At 42.0% G+C, this 23,024-nt stretch overlaps 1 protein-coding gene across 1 annotated transcript in view; it reads left to right on the top strand.

Moving 5' to 3' along the window:
- Positions 1-2,798: 2,798 nt before the first annotated feature.
- The window catches only part of LOC110489131 (glutamate receptor ionotropic, kainate 3), a 121,493-nt gene continuing 101,267 nt past the window's right edge, over positions 2,799-23,024 (top strand). Inside the window, exon 1 of the mRNA XM_090198886.1 lies at positions 2,799-3,720. Coding sequence (XP_090055012.1) covers positions 3,606-3,720 — 115 coding nt within the window. The 5' untranslated portion in view covers positions 2,799-3,605. The remainder of the gene's footprint in view (positions 3,721-23,024) is intronic.

The following is a 23,024-nucleotide window of genomic DNA, read 5'->3' as shown; positions in this document are numbered from 1 at the left end:
TTCCTGCCTCATGATGCCATCTATGTTGTGAAGTGCACCAGTACCTTCCTGCAGCAAAGCACCCCCACAACATGATGCTGCCACCCCTGTGCTTCACGGTTGGGATGGTGTTCTTCGGCTTGCAAGCCTCACCCTTTTTCCTCCAAACATAACGATGGTCATTATGGCCAAACAGTTCTATTTCTGTTTCATCAGACCAGAGGACGTTTCTCCAAAAAGTACAATCTTTGTCCCCATGTGAAGTTGCAAACCGTAGTCTGGCTTTTTTATGGCTGTTTGGAGCAGTGGCTTCTTCCTTGCTGAGCGGCCTTTCAGGTTATATTGATATAGGACTCGTTTTACTGTGGATATAGATACTTTTGTACCTGTTTCCTCCAGCATCTTCACAAGGTCCTTTGCTGTTGTTCAGGGATTGATTTTCACTTTTCACACCAAAGTACGTTCATCTCTAGGAGACAGAACGTGTCTCCTTCCTGAGCGGTATGACGGCTGCGTGGTCCCATGGTGTTTATATTTACATAATATTGTTTGTACAGATGCATGTGGTACCTTCAGGTGTTTGGAAATTGCTCCCAAGGATGAAGCAGACTTGTGGAGATTTACAATTTTGTTTCTGAGGTCTTGGCTGATTTCTTTTGATTTTCCAATGATGTCAAGCAAAGAGGCACTGAGTTTGAAGGTAGGCCTTGAAATACATCCACAGTTACACCTCCAATTGACTCAAATTATGTCAATTAGCCTATCAGAAGCTTCTAAAGCCATGACATCTTTTTTCTGGACCATTTCCACGCTGTTGAAAGGCACAGGAAACTTCTGACCCACTGGAATTGTTATACAGTGAATAAGTAAAATAAACTGTCTGTAAACAATTGTTGGAAAAAATCATGTGTGTCATTGCACAAGGTAGATGTCCTAACCGACTTGCCAAAACTATAGTTTGTTAACAAGAAATTTGCGGAGTGGTTGAAAAACGGGTTTTAATGACTTCTGACATCAACTGTACATCTTGTCAGGGGAGGAGTGCTGCGTGACTGGGTGATTGTGATTGCAGACCTGGGTTCATATATTTGAAGTCTTCCAAATGCTTTGAGGGTTTGCTTTAGGGTGCCTGGAGTGCCAGTTGAGCGGGGTTTACTCTTTTGAGACTTTTATATTGGTTCCATTGCTCCAGGCAAGCTCAATCAAGCTCAGCTCAAATATTTGACATGCTTTCAAATAGTATTTGAACCCAGGTCTATCTATGCGATAGCTTGCGTGTATCCCATAGTTTCCCATAGCATCCCACCACATCTTGGGTGATGACACACCTGTCTGATCATTGTCATCGATCAGATTCATTGATCAGTCTGGGTGATGGTGAGCACTGCCACGAGGCTCTCTATAGAGGGCACCCCCAGACCCCCAGAATGTATTGTTTGCTGAAGCGGTGTACATTTTGTATTTGAAATAGCAGCAGTCAATTAATCTTGATAATGTGAGAGCAGGGCCACATAACTCACATTGATAGTCCTTTTATTGTGCCAAGGGTCTGCTCCTCAAGACAAGAATATGCAGTGGCAGAGACAGTTATAGTTATTTTAGCTCGCATGCCCTATGATACAAGCAGCCCCCCCCCCCCCCCCCCACCATTCAAAATAGGAATATAAAACCAATGGTCCAAGCCATTCCCCCATCAGTGCATTCATACGCTCATTAAGACTAGATCGCCATTTCGCCATCTTCAGACTGAGTATCTCCAACAGAATCTTTTAAATCCCTTTATATTTCAATATGTAAACCAAGTGCAGAGATAAGAGGTAGAGACTCAGTCTAGAGATACCAACATTTCACTCTCAGCCTTTCCTTCATTAAAATATCAATTCAATTTCTAACAAGGTGACAAGCTGATATAATTAATGTGCGTTTTTCACTGGAATGTTTCATGGCAGTAAATAATACAGTACTGTGTATCACCGCGTAGATTAATACACGTGTGATGTGACTTGATACTTCCACACAGTCACTACTGTACCTACGGCGGAGAGAGGGGGCTGTGCACTGCAGGCGGTGGCACACTCTCTATGCGATCGCAATCATGTTTCACCCACCGTCTTGCGACGGACGGCTCCATATAAAAGCATGACAAATTGACAGACAGAAAGGCACTAAGCAGTTACGTGAGTTGAATGTGCTCATTGACGCAGACAGAGATTTCCGAATAACCATGATGATCAGTCTGCTTTGTCAGTGGCCCACGCCCCACTGCCAGACTATTATCTCCCAACATGTGAATACACAATTCAACCCGTTCGTTCAATCGTTTCCTGCTACATTTGTTCGCAGGCTTTCTTTGTCTTTCAACATGTTGATTAGGCCTGAATGGAGTGAGGACATGGCTGCACTTTTTTACCATAGAGACAACTTTACATTTGAGCGGCCTATGACTCAGTGGGATGAGTAGACTATACACTGTTAGATTAAAAGGGGAAACTTTTGTAGTGTGTTTCATTGCAATTGTTTAGGTATAATTGGCAGAATATGCATTTGAAGCAATGCACCATTGATTATTTTTGACAAACAAGATATTTATACTGAACATTTCAACAGTTTTTTAGGGAACATTAATCTAACCAAAAGTGCACCATCAACACATAGATGTAAAATAAGTAATAATTGAACATTTAGTAATCTGGAGGTATAATCTCACGTGTCAAATGTTTCATGGACATATTGTGATTTATGCCTAATGATTCAAGTGCCTCTAGTGGCACTATTGAATAAGGCTGGTGGCTCTAGCTCCCACAACCCAAGCTTTGCTCAGTACCAAAAAACATCATCACCAGTGAATCTGTCCAACCACGCACAGGTTGCGAGTTGAACAAGCATTCCATTTTTAAAAAGCCATTCTGGTCGTGCACGGATATTTTGTTATTGATTTTTCTAAAACTTGAAGCGCAATAGGTTTTTCCTTCACCACGCTATGAGAAAAACAGACAGCAATGACTACTGCATCATGAAGAAGCTTTTCTTAAACCTTTCGAGTCATTTTTTCTAGATGAACATTAATTACCATTTAGACAATAATCAGCATGATAATAACTACAATTTGGCTAAAGCTACATTTTTGACAAATGTAATATTTCAAATCAACACTGATATTTTATATATTTGAAATATGTTATGAGCTTGCATGAATTCTGAGGAAACTTATTAAGAAACAGGTTTTCAAGGCTTCTTGTGTCTAACACCGGTCAGAGCATCGTTGGAGGCGACCAAAAGTACCGCAGGCGCAGTCCCCTTCCGCGTTTGTACGGGAATCCAGCCCGGTTGTTCTCGAGCCAGCAGACAAATAGCATCAACGGTAGGAGGGGAAGGGATACAGACTCGTGCAGGCTAATTGTAGCAGCCAGCATTCGCAGGTGTAACACTGATCCGCCTGTGTGTGTAACTGGGGTATAATCTTGACAAGCCGTTCAAAGCATTGAGAGAATGTTGCACCAAGTACAATGAGAGCCCATTTGTCGCAGACACACAAACCCACATATGACTCCGTCGAATTCAAATTTGATGAGCAACACTGAAGCGACTTTGGAATTTTAAAAAGTGGATCACACGACTTTACAATCATGCGAAACACTTTGTTGTCTGCCCGGAGTTCGATTGTGGAATACTGGACATCGGCCATTCTATGTCTCTTTTGGATTCAGTACTCTTGTGGGATGCCTCATGTCATTCGAATAGGTAAGTGTCATTAATTGTCTATTTATCTGCAATATGGACCGGCTATAGGTAAAGAATCAGTTTCGTTCTTGGAGTGGAAATCCTATCTATTTAGCAAAGTGAGGGTCTCTATCTGTGCTTGTGCAGCATCTGTGGTTTTTGGAATAACGGTCTTGCCCTTCATCTATAATATATATATATATATTTTACGCCCATTTCAAAGGTATGCCATCAGATGATTGTGTGCATCTAAAACAATATTGCAGAGACTATAGCCCACAATAGTTTATATGACAGTGATACATTGGATTAAATGCTGTGCCACTATTGTGACTTCATGTCAGGAGGCTTCGATTCAACCACATTGTATCAAAAATGTTTGAAAAAGTAGATAAAGTTTGCATAGCAATACAATATGCATATGCACAACCCAAACATCTTATTGCACTTAAGAGATGGCAAATAAGGAACAACAACACATATTAAGGGGCCCCGTGTGCTGAGATGGCACAAGTGTCGCCTGCTTTGGACAGCCGCATGACGCGAAGGCCTATGGAGTGAAGGAAGTTTGTAAGCAACTCCTGCGTTGATCTCTAGTGCCTTTTCTTTCCAAATCTTTCCCCCTTGCTTTACGGTTAATGTGATGATACAAGTGAGCACGTGATGCTGCCGCTGTCTTTTGGAATCACTCCAAGTAAAACAATGTGAGAATTCTCATTCTGAGCGCGGCGATACGATGAAGCGTTTTGTTCCGGGAGGAGAGAGGGACAGAATGAAGATCAATAGGTTTTTGTCCCAAGGCAAATCGCTTTTGACAAGTGGCTCGGTGCCATGCAGGACAATTACTCAAAATGGCATTAGTCGACATTAACGTAGCTATAAAAGGCTCAATTTAAATGATAGGGCCCAGGACAAATGTGAATATTTTGTTTTAACAGATACCCTAACCAGTCATTATGTAAAATAGTGAACAAACACTATTGTATTCTATTCTTGTTGTATTTTATTTTGCCCAAATCCAGTCCATTTGTTTTTAAAGAAGAGGCAGGCCTATGTCTTACATAGTTATTAGGCTACACCATAGTCTAGTTTCTAACCTGTCAACAAATAACCAATAAGACAGTCATATAGGCCATACAGTACACATTCTAAATAATCAAATATTTGGATAAGTAAATGTTGATTTCTGGTAGTTGAAATGAGCAGCCTATACATGTATATTTTCCTATATAAATTATTAGAAAAATATTGAGAGCAAGCCAAACCATGATGCCTCACTAGAAAACTATGCATTGTATTGAGTATTACAGATGTGGTTTGTCATCGTTTCTGGCTGGTCATGTCTTGATGATTGACTGCAGCATTGTGAACAGCTATGACACTGTTGTGGAGAGTTGTGATTTCTTAGATGCTGCGCAGACTCTGCTGTGTTTTAGTGATGCAAATTGAAGAATTCCATTTTTTTCTATTACAGCCTGAGACAAATGTACCTTGAAATGTGCTACAGCTGCGTTATTGCAATTTTTTTTGTGAATATAATTTAGATTTTTCTTCTAGATGAGAAGGATGTGCCAAGAAAATGTGCTGAATTTGAGTTCATGTCCACATGAACAAAAATGTGTACGTGAACCCGTCAGAATGTGTGTGAGAGTACAGTGGGGCAAAAAAGTATTTAGTCAGCCACCAATTGTGCAAGTTCTCCCACTTAAAAAGATGAGACAGGCCTGTCATTGTCATCATAGGTACACTTCAACTATGACAGACAAAATGAGGGGAAAAAATCCAGAAAATCACATTGTAGGATTTTTAATGAATTTATTTGCAAATTATGGTGGAAAATAAGTATTTGGTCACCTACAAACAAGCAAGATTTCTGGCTCTCACAGACCTGTAACTTCTTCTTTAAGAGGCTCCTCTGTCCTCCACTCGTGACCTGTATTAATGACACCTGTTTGAACTTGTTATCAGTATAAAAGACACCTGTCCACAACCTCAAACAGTCACACTCCCAACTCCACTATGGCCAAGACCAAAGAGCTGTCAAAGGACACCAGAAACAAAATTGTAGACCTGCACCAGGCTGGGAAGACTGAATCTGCAATAGGTAAGCAGCTTGGTTTGAAGAAATCAACTGTGGGAGCAATTATTAGGAAATGGAAGACATACAAGACCACTGATAATCTCCCTCGATCTGGGGCTCCACGCAAGATCTCACCCTGTGGAGTCAAAATGATAACAAGAACGGTGAGCAAAAATCCCAGAACCACACGGGGGGACCTAGTGAATGACCTGCAGAGAGCTGGGACCAAAGTAACAAAGCCTACCATCAGCAAGGGCATTGAAGATGAAACGTGGCTGGGTCTTTCAGCATGACAATGATCCCAAACACACCGCCAGGGCAACGAAGGAGTGGCTTCGTAAGTAGCATTTCAAGATACTGGAGTGGCCTAGCCAGTCTCCAGATCTCAACCCCATAGAAAATCTTTGGAGGGAGTTGAAAGTCCGTGTTGCCCAGCAACAGCCCCAAAACATCACTGCTCTAGAGAAGATCTGCATGCAGGAATGGGCCAAAAGACCAGCAACAGTGTGTGAAAACCTTGTGAAGACTTACAGAAAACGTTTGACCTCTGTCATTGCCAACAAAGGGTATATAACAAAGTATTTAGATACATTTTTGTTATTGACCAAATACTTATTTTCCACCAAAATTTGCAAATAAATTCATTAAAAATCCTACAATGTGATTTTCTGGATTTTTTTTCTCATTTTGTCTGACAGGCCTCTCTCATCTTTTTAAGTGGGAGAACTTGCACAATTGGTGGCTGACTAAATACTTTTTTGTCCCACTGTATGTGTGTGAGCTGGTTGTGTCTACTGTACTACTTAGGCATATTTTATACAGTAATAATATAGTGACATCTATGTCAATAACACTGTCTCTGTAAACATTAATTTTTAAGTTAATTTCTGAATGCCTTTTAATGGGTTTGTATGTCTGTCTGCACGTAATCTACTGTATGTTTTGTCTACTGGCATCATCGCATGCTCATGTATGGTACATGTTATACCCTAGACTATCTGTGTGTAAGGGGTGTCAATTGGCAGTCACCATAACCTAGCTCAACATCAACAATTAAAAATAGGCTAGTAAAATCATTCCAACCCTTAAAAGCCAAATGCAGTTTAGTGATATTAGCGGGTTGACTTTAGGACCATGTGGTAACCTGGCTGGCTAGAGTAATGGAGAGTGTATCGATGCAGCTGCAGGGAACAGCACGTAAAGATGGCTTTGGCTAGGTAACTGCTGTTTGACTTGACATGAAACTAGAGTTTTAATCCCGGTGCGTAGCAGTGAATTCTTGTATAGCTTGTTTGTGGAGTGTTAAGTCCCCTATTGACTGAGGTGAGTGACACTACAGCAACACGGTGATAATGGCTGGAGTCAATTTAGCTTGCCATACTCTAGGTTTAGTTGAAACGACTCCGCTGTGTGCATGTGCATTATGTGTGACGTTAAGAGAGTGTATCTGTGGGTATGTGTGTGAGTGTGTACGAGTATACTTTTCACACACTCAAATTCCGGGTCAAAGCCATTTATCAACAGACCACCAGAGGGCCCTGCTGTAGTTCATGGTCGCCGGTCAGCGTGGGAACAATACGTTACAATAGCAAACAAGCAAGCAACATTCACTGGAAGTGGGTGGTGGTGGCGGGCCAGTGGCGTGGGGTGTTCTGTCTGTGCAGTGTCTGCTCTTCGTTAGGAAGCCTAAGCAGTTCTCTCCAAGTACACCATCTGTGTAATGGTGGGCATCCAAGGTGGAGTTGTTTCCATTGATTTGAGTGTTTTTACAGTGCATAGCTCCATACTGAGGGCCAGATGGTCAATCGCGCTCCTTCTGCAGGCCTGTAAACGTCTGAGGGAAGAAAAGAGAGAAGTCTCATTCTACTATATCTAGGCCTATTTTATTCCTCCTAACCTTCAGCGTCCTCCCTCTTCTCTTCTTTTTCTTATATTTACCCTGCTAAACAACTAGTGTTCATACCATCATTTCTATGGTGGATAGAGTGATTTTAGTATATTTTTTGCTAGGCTACCCTGGTTGACAATGAGGTCTGGTTTTAGCTTGTAATCAGTGAAGCTCAGACACCGATTGATTGTGTCTACCGGTGCTCATGATTAAATTGATTCTCTCAGTCATACGTGGAAACAAGGACCATGTTAAATGGTGCAACACTGTACAATAGTCATGAATTCAGGCATTTGCTTGTGCTTTGTCAGAGACTAGACCAACGGCCTAATCTGTTTCTCTACAGCATGCCATTGAGAAAATTCTAAACAAATCGAGACATGATCTCTTTCAAGGACAGTCTCGCAAAAAGAAGCATTCTTGCGTTCTAACTACCCGCTATTCAAAGTAGAGGTTGACCGACTATGGTTTTTCAACGCCGATATCGATACCTATTATTGATGGACCTAAAAAAGCCGTTACAGATTAATCGGCCAATTTTTAAAAATTTTAACATGTATTTGTAATAATGACAATTACAACAATACTGAATGAACACTTATTTTAACTTAATATAATACATCAATAAAATCAATTTAGCCTCAAATAAATAATGAAACATGTTCAATTTGGTTTAAATAATGCGAAAGTAAAAGTGCAATATGTGCCATGTAAGAAAGCTAACGTTTAAGTTCCTTGCTCAGAACATGAAAGCTGGTGGTTCCTTTTAAATTGAGTTTGATATGTGATGAATCCAATTCGTAGTTGTGCTTAAGATCCCGGACTTCGTCTTTAAGTTATGCCAACTTCAATGGACGCCAATGGTTATGTAACAAATTCAGCCAACCACTGAGCTTTGAGTACACTTAATTTGTCATGAGGTAGGCTATAGCACCCATTTTAGAATGTAAAATGACAAGTTTAGAGGGAAGTTACTGAAAGCTAAGTGATGCAATGCAACTATATAAATACCTGAACAGTAGGTAAAGAGACATATTAATTTTTCAACAGCTTAGAACAATGGCAATGATTTTATATATAATGGATGGCTCACTCTCATGCCTCACTGTCATAGAGCAGCCAATGCTTATGCTGAGAAGCAATGAAATTACAAACCAGCCCACAAACCTTTTAATAGATACTTATAGTTATGCTTATTTCATTTTAGTTGTAGGCAGAAGATTAATTAAACTAATTTATAGTCTCTTGTCTCTTTTATTTCTGAATGCTGCTTTTAAGTGCCAGACAGGGATGTATTGAATATTCAATTACTTTATCTACTGTACCTAATACTTCATCATGGCCAGTCAATCAATCTTCCTCATGATATGACATCACTTTCATTTATTTTGCTCCCTTTTGCCCTTCCTCAAACAGCCGATGTCTGCTTTTTCATTTTGTCTCCCCAAATGTAATTTATGCTTTGGGGAAAACACTACCTAAATACATTTTGTGTGTGAAATTGCAGTCGAGAAGTCTCAATATGTATTTCCTGCTGTATGCATTGTGACTGTTCCAAAGCCACACACTTCTGTGAGGAGAATTAGACCTGCTGATCGGTTGAAATTCTCCAAACACGACGAGTCACTTCAGAGGCTGGTATTTATCCCTTCCAACCAGAAAATGTTCTTCACGTGATTAGCTTCTCCAGAATGCAGGCGAGAAGGAGAGCACTCTCCGTTCACTCTCTCTCTCACTCACTCACTCACTATCTCTCACATACACACACTTGCCTAGATCCTCCTCACCGGGGTTCATGCAAACTTCTCATTTTTAAGGACTCGCCAATATTTCAAAAGGTTGGGAAAAAGGCCGTTGTGTGCAATCAGAATCCCGACAACAGAAAGAAGAGAGAAAGATAGTGGTGAACAGGGTTCAATTCTCGGGCTGACTCTTTTCTCTGTATACAGTGGGTCAAAAAAGTATTTAGTCAGTCACCAATTGTGCAAGTTCTCCCACTTAAAAAGATGAGAGAGGCCTGTAATTTTCATCATATGTACACTTCAACTATGATAGACAAAATGAGAAAAAAATTCCAGAAAATCACATTGTATGATTTTTTATGAATTTATTTGCAAATTATGGTGGAAAATAAGTATTTGGTCAATAACAAACGTTTCTCAATACTTTGTTATATACCCTTTGTTGGCAATGACAAGAGGTCAAAAGTTTTCTGTAAGTCTTCACAAGGTTTTCACACACACGTTTCTGGTATTTTGGCCCATTCCTCCATGCAGATCTCCTCTAGAGCAGTGATGTTTTTGGGCTGTTGCTGGGCAACACGGACTTTCAACTCCCTCCAAAGATTTTCTATGGGGTAGAGATCTGGAGACTGGCTAGGCCACTCCAGGACCTTGAAATGCTTCTTACGAAGCCACTCCTTCGTTGCCCGGGCGGTGTGTTTGGGATCATTGTCATGCTGAAAGACCCAGCCACGTTTCATCTTCAATGCCCTTGCTGATGGCAGGAGGTTTTCACTCAAAATCTCACGATACATGGCCCCATTCATTCTTTCCTTTACACGGATCAGTCGCACTGGTCCCTTTGCAGAAAAACAGCCCCAAAGCATGATTTTTCCACCCCCATGCTTCACAGTAGGTATGGTGTTCTTTGGATGCAACTCAGCATTCTTTGTTATCCAAACACGACGAGTTGAGTTTTTACCAAAAAGTTATATTTTGGTTTCAACTGACCATATGACATTCTCCCAATCTTCTTCTGGATCATACAAATGCTCTCTAGCAAACTTCAGACGGGCCTGGACATGTACTGGCTTAAGCAGGGAGACACGTCTGGCACTGCAGGATTTGAGTCCCTGGCGGCATAGTGTGTTACTGATGGTAGGCTTTGTTACTTTGGTCCCAGCTCTCTGCAGGTCATTCACTAGGCCCCCCGTGTGGTTCTGGGATTTTTGCTCACCGTTCTTGTGATCATTTTGACCCCATGGGGTGAGATCTTCCGTAGAGCCCCAGATCGAGGGAGATGATCAGTGGTCTTGTATGTCTTCCATTTCCTAATAATTGCTCCCACAGTTGATTTCTTCAAACCAAGCTGCTTACCTATTGCAGATTCAGTCTTCCCAGCCTGGTGCAGGTCTACAATTTTGTTTCTGGTGTCCTTCGACAGCTCTTTGGTCTTGGCCATAGTGGAGTTTGGAGTGTGACTGTTTGATGTTGTGGACAGGTGTCTTTTATACTGATAACAAGTTCAAACAGGTGTCATTAATACAGGTCACGAGTGGAGGACAGAGGAGCCTCTTAAAGAAGAAGTTACAGGTCTGTGAGAGCCAGACATCTTGCTTGTTTGTAGGTGACCAAATACTTATTTTCCACCATAATTTGCAAATAAATTCATTAAAAATCCTACAATGTGATTTTCTGGATTTTTTTCCCCTCATTTTGTCTGTCATAGTTGAAGTGTACCTATGATGTAAATTACAGGCCTCTCATCTTTTTAAATGGGAGAACTTGCACAATTGGTGGCTGACTAAATACTTTTTTGCCCCACTGTATATCAACGATGTCGCTCTTGCTGCGGGTGATTCCCTGATCCACCTCTACGCAGACGACACCATTCTGTATACATCTGGCCCTTCCTTGGACACTGTGTTAACTAACCTCCAAACGAGCTTCAATGCCATACAAAACTCTTTCCGTGGCCTCCAACTGCTCTTAAACACTAGCAAAACCAAATGCATGCTTTTCAACCGTTCGCTGCCCTCACCCGCCCGCCCGACTAGCATCACTACTCTGGACGGTTCTGACCTAGAATACGTGGACAACTCCAAATACCTAGGTGCCTGGCTAGACTGTAAACTCTCCTTCCAGATTCATATCAAATATCTCCAATCCAAAATCAAATCTAGAATCGGCTTTCTATTTCGCAACAAAGCCTCCTTCACTCACGGCGCCAAACTTACCCTAGTAAAACTGACTATCCTACCGATCCTCGACTTCGGCGATGTCATCTACAAAAGAGCTTCCAATACTCTACTCAGCAAATTGGATGCAGTCTATCACAGTATTGTTACCAAAGCGCCTTATACCACCCACCACTGCGACCTGTATGCTCTAGTCGGCTGGCCTTCACTACATATTCGTTGCCAGACCCACTGGCTCCAGACCATCTATAAGTCTATGCTAGGTAAAGCTACGCCTTATCTCAGCTCACTGGTCACGATAACAACACCCACCCGTAGCACGTGCTCCAGCAGGTATATCTCACTGGTCATCCCCAAAGCCAACATCTCCTTTGGCCGCCTTTCCTTAAAGTTCTCTGCTGCCAGTGACTGGAACTAATTGCAAAAATCGCTGAAGCTGGAGACTTATATTTCCCTCACTAACTTTAAACATCAGCTATCTGAGCAGCTAACTGATTGCTGCACATAGTCCATCTGTAAATAGCCCACCCAATCTACCTACCTCAACCCCATATTGTTTTTATTTACTTTGCTGCTCTTTTGCACACCAGTATCACTACTTACACACCATCATCTGCTCATCTATCACTCCAGTGTTAATCTGCTAAATTGTAATTACTTTGCTACTATGGCCTATTTATTGCCATACCTCCTCATGCCATTTGCACACACTGTATATAGACTTTCTTTTTTTTCCTATTGTGTTGACGGTACACTTGTTTATTCCATGTAACTCCATGTTGTTTCTGTCGCACTGCTTTGCTTTATCTTGGCCAGGTCGCAGTTGTAAATGAGAACTTGTTCTCAACTAGCTTACCTGGTTAAATAAAGGTGAAATAAAATAAAAGATAAAGAAAGGCAACAGCAAGAGGTGAACACATCAACAGTTGTGTGGAATTAAGATGGCCATCGATTGCCAGAGTGGAAAACGACTAATTTATGTGAATTTAATCTGTCCCTAGACAGAAGAGGAGGCTGCAAGCAGGGAGAATCCTCTTGGCAGAGCGCTAGGCTAGCAGCCTGGGAGTTGTTGCGGTGCATACGAACAAAGACGGGGAGAGGTCACAGTACAATTGTATCCAGCGAGAGTGGGCTCCTTTAATGTGTGTGATGCAGTGGTCTCTGTTAGCGACGCAGAGACAGATACGGAGATTGAAAGGGAAGAAGGATACAACAGTTATTCTACCTGTCAAAAACACACTTCACTCGCCCACACAGGCACAATATACACAACGTCTTCACTTAATAACTCATGCCTCTCTCTCTCTCTCTCTCTCTCTCTCTCTCTCTCTCTCTCTCTCTCAGCATCTCTCTCTCTCTCTCTCTCTCAGCATCTCTCTCTCTCTATATATATATATATAAAACGCACACTCACAAGAACTCCATCCACAAACACACTCCAGAACATATGTCTGGTCTCACAGGGGCTCTTGTACACAATCCAATTCCATTCACTGTCAGCAAACTTGCGGCCCGTCATTAGCTTGAATATAGCTGATGAGAAACGGCAGATGTTCATATTGTTCAGGAGAGGGCCCTGTCTCAGAATGTGTTCTTTCCAATCCTCCGCTGTCATCAGAACACACTGTTTCTGCTCCATAGGAGACACAATGTTACCCTACAAACAAGCAAACACTCCAGGCAATATACTGAAATATAAGGCTACTGTTAGGAACTTTCATATTCATGTGTTACGTGTTATGAATCCAGAAATATGTCAGCGTAAGTGACATATTAGTGTCACTATTTTGACATAATCTAATGAAATTCTAATGAAAGACCATAATAGGAAAGGTTTAATATAAGGCCTTATGAAAACGTTGACACAACGGGAAACACCATGATGATGCTATACGTTGTCTCAAGAAAGAGTACACCTGCCGTGTACATTAGTAGAGCTGTTGCATTATGCATGCTAGGTAATGATTATTAAAACCAAAATCCATTGGGGATTAATGTAACGGATATCCCTAACCGTAAGGTTGACACAGTAGCGCCTTTTAGCTACACAGCTAGCCTAGCTGTGTTCCCACACCAGATGGTGTTTTCATATCATACTACAAAGTGTGCGCTCCACAGTGAAAGATCTGCGGCAAGCATTTGCTTCTGATAACTGTTTCAATAAATAATATTGAGCAACCCCCACATCAATGCGTCCGTCTAGTTCTGAAGAAATTAGCCAAAAACTTGAGTTGGGCAGGAGTTTTATTGAGTAGAGTTTCAGTATTAACTGTTGATGTTTTTCTAGATTACTCTTATGTATTCAGTGTGAAGTATTGAGGTAATATATTGAATTGAACATAACCAAAAACAGCTTGCACGCATGATAAAGTCAGTTATCCGTCTCCCTGTCTCTCCCCAGCAGCCTCCTGGGACTATTATAGCAGCCGGAAGTGTGCTTTCCTGGATTTTGACAGCCATTTTATTTTGTGGGTCATGGTTCTCTATAGCATGGTTAATTGGAACCGATCCTGTTGGTGGAAAATGTGTCCCCACACCTCTCTGATTCAGAGGGGTTGAGTTAAATGCATTCAGTTGTGCAACTGACTAGGTATCCTCTTTCCATTCCCATCCCACACATGCATACACACACAAACACACACACACCGTTATGGTCTCCCATCCATTATTTTTCCCTCCAGACTGGAGGGAGACGGAGAGGGACGGGGAGAGAGAGAGAGCAGACGCAGCTTGGGAGACTCTTATTTAGTTTGTTAATTAGCTTGAACCTTTTGATCCCAATTTTAAAACCTGCCACGTTGCTATGCTCGCTTCTTTTGTGCATTGCCCCAAGCAAGATAAAAACAGAGCCTTTATTGCGTCGCCTTTCAAATAGCATGGCATTCAACGGAGCAGTTTCCTCCGCCTTCTCTATAAAAATACAGCCTTATCTGTCCACGGACTGTGTATCCTGGTGTAACTACGCAGCTCTAAGACACCCCTTGTTACACAGACATTACAACAGCGAGACCTTTTCTCCTCCTCTTTATAGTAATCAGGATTTGACACCGAAGGTATCAGTGGGCGGCACGGGGTTTAAATCCTATTTAGCTGGGACTTAGTACAATGTACAGGGCGTGGTATGATTTCAGTCTGCCTTTTTAATCAGGCACCTTATTGTTATGGGTGCGCTGCAAATGTCAGGTCTGGTCGTGTGAATCCTTCCCTGCATTGTGTGTGAGGTTTCATGGCGGGGGGGGGGGGGGTGCTAAAACAAACCTCCCTGGGCCAAACCATTGCAGAGAGATACCTCTCGAGCTTCCGCGTTTACTGCACTCGCTCACTCCCACCATTGACTGATAGCTTGGAGGTTGGAAGCCACTGTCAATTTAGTTAACACAGTGAAAGCACCTGAAGATCCCTCTCTGGCCTCTCTGTGTGCTATATAAGACAACCTGGGTATCCTCCTCCATCTAAAGGAATGTTTAACCGTCTACTGTCCCCGGGGTGCACTATGGTTAACCACAGAGTATATGAATCACTTAAGGCCTGCCCTTCTGCATGTACCCAGACGAAGATAGATGGGACTTGAGATGGAGATTATCATTGATGGGGAGGCACGGGAGAGGAATTGAATGGGGGAGTGGAGGTTAGTGGGCGACTTGGGATTGTCGCTGCAGATCAGCTAAGCTATTAGCGATGCATGCATGAACCATAGCATTGGCAGAAGGGCATTCCATCCAACGTTCAGAACAGTACCCTTCCCTCAGGTCACCACTACAGAAGTGAGCGAGAATCTTAGAAGGCCTGGGATGGCTGTCATAGTAATAGCAGTTTATGTTGTCAGCAAGGGGCCTGCCAATCTGCGATGTGATTGGATGACACCTGACCTTTTATTTTTTATCAAGAATGAAGTGTTTGATTGGTCCTCGGTCTAATCAGCACGCGTATTCTCCAAAATCAATTCTCTATCAAAGAGAGTTAATGAGTAGTTTCGCCGCAGTGTTTTTCTCAAATGTATATTTTTTCACTCTCAACTTTCCCCTCAGTATTTTTTATAAGATTGATTTGTTCATGGCAGGTAGGCTAGTGGTTAGAGCATGGGGCCAGTAACCACAATTTTGCTGGATCAAATTCCTGTCGTTCTGCCCCTGAATAAGGCATTTAACTCACTGTTCCCCGGTAGGCCGTCATTGTAAATAAGAATTTGTTCTTAACTGACTGGCCTAGTTAAATAAAGGTAAAATAAAAAATGTAACGGTTTCCAGTTACTCATAGTAGCGCTCGGTTTGGTTCCACGGTGTTATAGTTCTGTTCTAACTGCCAGTCTTTTTTGGTTAACCACTGTCTTCTATGTCATGACATGGGGTTTGACTCCACAATTGGGTGCAATAACACTGTCTATGAACCATCTGTGTATAATGCATTTTAGTGTTCATATCATGGCTCAGTCTATATACAGTACGAAGGTTATACATGATTTCATAATGCGCCGCTTACTGGAGGCTTATAGACATTGGTACTAAAATCTGTCACTGTTCATTTGATCACTAGTAGTGTGGTTTGCATATTGCTCGAAGATGTGATGAAAATGAATAGTGAATCGCTGGCTACAAGTCCAGCAGAGCAGGAGTCAGTCAAGCGTAGAAAATTCAATCTCACAAACAACAGCCCTTAACCTTTAAACTTCAACCTGATATTACAGTACACACAATATACAGAGTGAGAAATCTGATCTATATTCTGCACTAAAAAAAGAGCAATTTTGAAACTGGTTAATTAGGTGCATGACATCAAGGGTAAACTTGAGATTATACAATTTGCATGAGGAACAATAGCCTTTAATCAGTGACTATTATTTGCTTAGATGAGTCAGCGGAAGGATGTCACAACAATCACATGTAAATGTAACGAGACATCTGCAACGTATGAATTACTCTGACGTCGGAAAGTAAACAATGCTTGTCATATTTGTCCATGCTAATCATTTTAGATCTAAGGAATTATTATTCTGTGTATTTTTGTTATACAGTATGTATATGATTCGAGCCTAGCAGAATATTCTATAACTGGACAGAGATGTTGTCATGTTGGCATGGCAATGTTCTCATTGTTTGTATTTCTTCTGTGTGCTTCGTGAGATATATATATATATATATATTCCCTTAAGTGAAACATGTATTGTAAATGTTTATCAGCACAGCATTTTGACAGCATTTTCTAAACTGTAGAGGGGGATCTTGCTCATATTTTGTAGGTTTCCTATACCATTACCTTTTCATATTATCTTTAAGATTATAGTCTTCATATGCGAATGGAATCCTTTCATACAATCATCCCTTCTGCCATCCTGATACCATCTAAAACATGACGTCAGCCAGGGATAGCAAATGTGCAGTGAGCTCATTACACTGGAAATGGGGGAAATATGGGGAAATGTCAAAGGCACTGCTGAGTCATTCTGCTAAGGCCCAAGAACATTGAGGTGAGAGGTGCATCAGTGACCTCTAGGATTGGAAATAAACACAGGAAATAGCAGCTTAACAGCCGCCCTCTACGACAATGCGATGTCTAGACGGTGAAATATATTACGGAAACATACATGAGCATTGCAGCTTAGAAACAGCAATACCCTGAATGTCTAAAGTGATCTATTCTAAATGTCAGACATTAGGGTTGAGGAGAGGGTAAGGCTGCCTTTGGTGGTAATACAGAAAACCCTCTGATTTTTCATGGGATTGTTCCTCACCCTTACATCCTGGATACATGAAAACATTCACATATAGTCCCAACATGGTGTCATTATATATGTCAAAATAGTGAAATGTAACATTAGTTATGTCACTTCCATTCACATATTGCTTATATCACAAATTATTTGGATTTCATTCAACCAAATTATACTTGTACCTACTATAGATTGTATGGCATTTTGCAAAGTATCTCCTATGAGAACAAGAGACCCTCAACATTACCAGTCTGATTGTTGTACAGTGATATATGACCAACAGAGAAAGGCCACACTTAAAATGATTGGCATGCAGGGGGCGTCCCAGAATGAATGCTTGTTTAATGCCCTGCACTTGCTCTCGCTGCACTGTCCACGTATGGATCGCCTGTCTGTCTCAAAGAGTAATTACTTTAAATGTGCACAGGCCCATTCCTGAAGGAGACGTAGGCATTCTGTGGAGCGCACCCTGCAATGTAAGTCATGTTTGAATACTTTTCAAATGAATCCTTCCTTCTTCCCTTCATTGGGTTTGTTTACAGGAACACAATAATGTGATTATTGTGAATACTCAGATTAATACAATAGTTCTATTAAAATGTTTACATGCGTTACAAGAATAATTGTTTCCTTAATAATCCCTTTTACATGGGACTTTGATACATTCAGAAAATCGGCAGTCAAAATAAACCATACCCACCATCTTATTTCTGGGAAGCCTATTTGATTCTGTGTTTGGACACATAAAGTTTGTATGTGAAAACTATAGGTAACTGACAAAATAAAGGAAACACCAACGTAAAGCATCTTAATAGATCGTTGGGCCACCACGAGCCAGAACAGCTTCAGTGCGCCTTGGCATAGATTCTACAAGTGTCCGGAACCTTATTGGAGGGATACGACACCATTCTTCGAAGAGTAATTTCATAATTTGGTGTTTTGTTGACGGTGGTAGAAAAACGTCGTCTCAGACGCCACTCCAGAGTCTCTCATAAGTGTTCAATTGGGTTAAGATCTGGTGACTGAGATGGCCATCATTTTCATGCTCATCAAACCATTCAGTGAAAACCCATGCCCTGTGGATAGGAGCATTGTCATCCAGCCATGGTAGCCAAAATAATGGCCTACCCAGCAATTATATACATGACACTAAGCATGATGGGATGTTAATTGCTTAACTACCTGTAACTACCTGGGGAAGCACCTGCTTTCAATACACTGTATCCCTCATTTACTCAAGTGTTTCCATTATTTTGGCCGTTACCTGGATTTCTATGATGCATACTTTGAGTTTTTTTCGAACTCTCTTCACTCACGCAAAAGAGGGAGGCTTGAAAAGCTGGTGTAGGACATGCACAGATCCAATACACCACTGGAACTCCAATTAAAGGTGTTTACATGCCCTAATCATTTGAAAGATTGCTCAGATATCTGGTTTTAGTCAGCGGTGTGCTTACTTCGATTATGACCTTTACGCCAATTAAGATAAGCAGAGTAAGGTGTTTAGATTACTAATGCCGTACTTGGCCTACAGCCATCAAATTATTAGTGTGCATGTAAACGTACTCGTTGAAGTAATCACTGATCTGACAAGGATTGATAGGTAACAGTAAGGGTTAGACAACACAGTTTCCAACAATCCACGTTATGTCAAATTTGTTATTTCTTCAAGGAAAGTAGGAAGGAAATATGCATTTTTTTAGGTAATTGAACAGGGCCGTAATGATAAAGTAACTGGAAATATACGTATTAGGCTGTACATTATACGCTATGTATAGAATTCATTGATTGATCCAAAGTTTGAATCATGTATGCATCACAATTGCCCATTGTTAGACTTGGATAGTCGGTTTTGCTCACACCAAAATCACTGATTGAACCACATGAGATCGTAAGGGTGATTGAAAAAGCTTTATTCCTATTCGGGGCACTCTTGAAGGCAAGGGTACAATCAGTGGGGCTTTGTGAGCCTCTGTCTGCAGCCGTTAATGACGGCTGGCACGAGCTGAGCAGAGAGATCAGAGCGTGCATGTTCTCCGTCAATAGACAGAGCAAGCACTTTGGAGATAACAGAGCCAGCACAGTGTGTGTGTGTGTGTGTGTGTGTGTGTGTGTGTGTGTGTGTGTGTGTGTGTGTGTGTGTGTGTGAGAGAGAGAGAGAGACTGTGTGTGTTCCGAGTGGTACCTATTAGAGCGGGGAGCTGCTCCAGCCACTGTCAAACTTTAAAAGAGAGGACTAGAGAAGATATTACCTGCAATGATGGGCTTTTGCTGACTAACGCTTCAGTGTTCAACTGTAAAGACTGGGCTTTATCAGACTGTCAGGATGTTATACTTTTGTTCATTTATTAATACATTTTTGCCTTTGTTTCATCTTAGACATGAAGATGATAGGAAAGGGCTCCTTTTCCCCTCTTAACAACCTCCTCCCTCCTCCTTCTCTCCTCCCTCATTTTTTTCTTTGAGCGGTGAAAAAACCGCTCATTTAAACTCTTATTCCTTTAGGAGGAAAAGATAAGCTTTTGTTTGGGGTTTCATTCAAATAAAGGTATAGTAATAAATTCACTATCTATTCCAATTCCTGTCTAACTGGAGATGCAATCCTGTTCAGCATGTGCTCATTGTTGTAATCCCGGCATGGGGACAATGGCCTTTCCCTTCCCCTCTCCTGCCCTTTTACGAATACCCCATCTTCCTCCTCTCACAGGATTATCGTCCATACATTTACATTTTTCAGACCAATTACAGGGTCTTACACGCTGACGGTTGTGAGGGAATTGATGACCATTCAATCATTTCCCATGTTTCCAATCGTCTTATGCACATTTGAGGGTTGAAATAACTTCAATGGAGCACTCAGTCAATACTATGTCCAGTGCATGGGCCTGAATGTGATCTGACAGCATTGTGTTTTGCAAATCATTGGGACCATAGGGACAATTCCAGACGACTTTGACACCAACAGCGGCACACACTTTTTTTTGCCAAATAATCTCTACCTTTCCGTCATATTCAACCCCATGAACGGTTATTTACTTGCCATTTTCAGATTTTCCCATCCCTTGAATTCCCCCCTCCCTTCCTTCCCATGGCTTGCCAGTCATCTGTACACCTTGATTTGTACGAATTGATGGAGGTAAGAAAAAACTGCACATGGAAATGGGCTGGTGATTGCCTCCCTGGGTGGTGATGGATGGTTTGAGAGGAGGGTTTGAGAGATCTCCCCACAGACGTAGCCCCTCCATGGGGGTTGATGAGCTATGGAGCAGGGTGCCACGCTGGCTGAACAGCCCCGCTCAGCCTTACTCAGCCCTGTCAGGGACCCATTGATTGCAGGGTGCTTCAGAAATCAGCCCGCCACTCTGCCTCGCGGTTCAGGGCTAACATGCTATCAGGTGGGACAATGCACAGTGCATTACTTTTCCATTTGCCGGTGAATATGCACATTTGAAAATGTTTCACGTACTTGGGATGGTGGTGGAGGGACGGCCAGTCAGCCTGTCTGGAGGATCTAACCATTGTGTGGTTGGGTCCAAACTGCATGGGAGGATACTGTCAGGGTGTTATATATTGTCCCTATAAATGTCCAAATGTATCCCTCCTCTGTGGTTAGTAGTCCTCCTTCTGAAGCTTGAAAGACACATTACAGAGACACGCTAAAGGCTGAGAGTTTTGGTGTCAGTGGATGAAATCTCTCAGAGAGAGATATGCTGTTATGTAACACAGTGTATTATTGTGCGAACAAAGAGCAGGGATGAATTAGTTGTTCTCCGTTGGGTGTCTGAGCTTGAGCAATGGATGTTAAAGAGGGTGGCTTCTCTCACTGTCACCAGCGCCGCCAGCTGAAAATGGGACTCATGTAATGACTTGAGCACGGCAGTTCTAATAGAATATCTATAATGGCATTCATAATAATTTTGTCATGAGACAAGATTGAAATTAAAATGGTTCTGAAATGAGAGTTCCAGCTCAGGTTATTGGTTCGTATGTCGCTCGTTTATATCAACTATTGGAGGACTGCAATTTATTTAATCGCAGACTATTAATTCAGACTTCGGATTCGTCCTCGCCAATCTTTTATGACCGTTGCAATTTGTTTCATTGGCTGTGGGTGTTAGTCACAAAACTACTGGAGATCCACCCACTTCATACCATTTCAGCGGTTCATCCTAGGACAAACCCAACACATTTGAATGTGGGTATAACTGTACCGAAGTGTGTTCTAGACTATCCCAAATGATATCTATTCCATAACACCGAGTCCAGTAACACATGTAGGCTACACACGGTACATGTACAGACTGCTGTACATGCTGTCGAACAAACAAACACCCAAGCACAGTCGCTACCTGGCAAACCGTCTCTGCCCTCCTGTTGTCCATCCTTCTGCCTCAAGTCAAGGGCCCATCAGGCTCGCCTTGGCCACACAAGCATGTCCAGGCTTGTCCACTCAACAGGTAGCTGGGACAACCTCCAGTCACTCAATCCAGCAGCTGTTTTCACTCAACCAGGAAAGGAACACACAAGATGACACCAGGCTACTTTGTCTCTTAAAGGGTTTTTCGTAATCCAAAACACTGTCAATAAAACATGACTTTGTCCATCGAAGCGGAAATGATTATTTTTAATGTCGGTTCTGATGTTCCTCTGTCTAGACCTGTGTAGTGGTATTTGGACTGCAAAAAGATTACAAAATCACTGTGACCCTCTTGATGTGTGCAATTGCATTTAGCTGGCTGCCAGCTTATATCCCATTTTCGAAGAGAAGTGGGGGACTGTGACCACAGGGCTCATTCATGTCCAGTTGGAAATATGTCTCTTTATTCAGACATATTTTGGATAAAATCACTCCCCCCGAACCCCATGTTTGTTGCTAACCACATTCTATATTTCCTTTTGCTTCTTTCAAGGGGACATTCATGTTTTCCAGGTGATTTGGTTGGATGCCAGTCTCTCCCACCCCTCTGGCTACACCACTGTATAATATTCTATATCTAGCTATGTTGCTCCGCCGCCATTAAAATGTCAGTCAGTTTAAGCCATTCTCAACACCGAGCTCCTACTATATGTTTACCAGACATTTCGTAGTAACCCTACTCTTTTCTCAGTGCTCCTTTGACAAAGATTATAGTGTCACATCACTTGAATAGTATAGGTTTCAATGTCTCCCCTGTGCCGGTAATAGACTTGTGGTCTATTGCGGTAGAATAGTATTGGAAAATAAATCCACAATCATATTCTGCACCTCATTTGCATAAGAAGTGGAAGGCTGTCGCAGACGAGTGTCTTGTAGTAACATTACACATTTGTTCAGCAAAGAATGTTCGTCAAAGACGGGGAAGCTTGAGAGAAAATATTGGCTTTGTCAAGGGCCCCTGAAGAGTGTTGTAATCAGAGGAAATAACATGCTAGCTAATGCTACTGCAGCATGCGGGTGTGTATGTGAATGTGTGTGTGTGTGAGTGCCATGCTTTTTCGGAAGATAAGCTAGGGACTTTGAATACCAGTAATTCATTTGTTCCCGCATTGGGTATAGATATGGTGGAGGGGGGCGGTGATGCCTGTGGTGGCATGTCTCTCCCTCTCTTCTTCCCCCAGACACTCACATGCTCTCCCCCCCCCCACCCCCCACACGCACATGCCCTCGTTCTCTCTCTCCCTCTTTCTCTCCACCAACACCCACATACCTCTACATGCCCTCTCTCTCTCTGTCCTTCTCTCCCTGACACAC

Source organism: Oncorhynchus mykiss, chromosome 2 (genome assembly GCF_057628025.1).
Source record: "Oncorhynchus mykiss isolate SJ-2025 chromosome 2, ASM5762802v1, whole genome shotgun sequence".
NCBI lineage: Eukaryota > Metazoa > Chordata > Actinopteri > Salmoniformes > Salmonidae > Oncorhynchus > Oncorhynchus mykiss.
The sequence above is the reverse complement of the archived record's forward strand: the minus strand, read 5'-3'. Positions and strand labels throughout refer to the sequence as shown.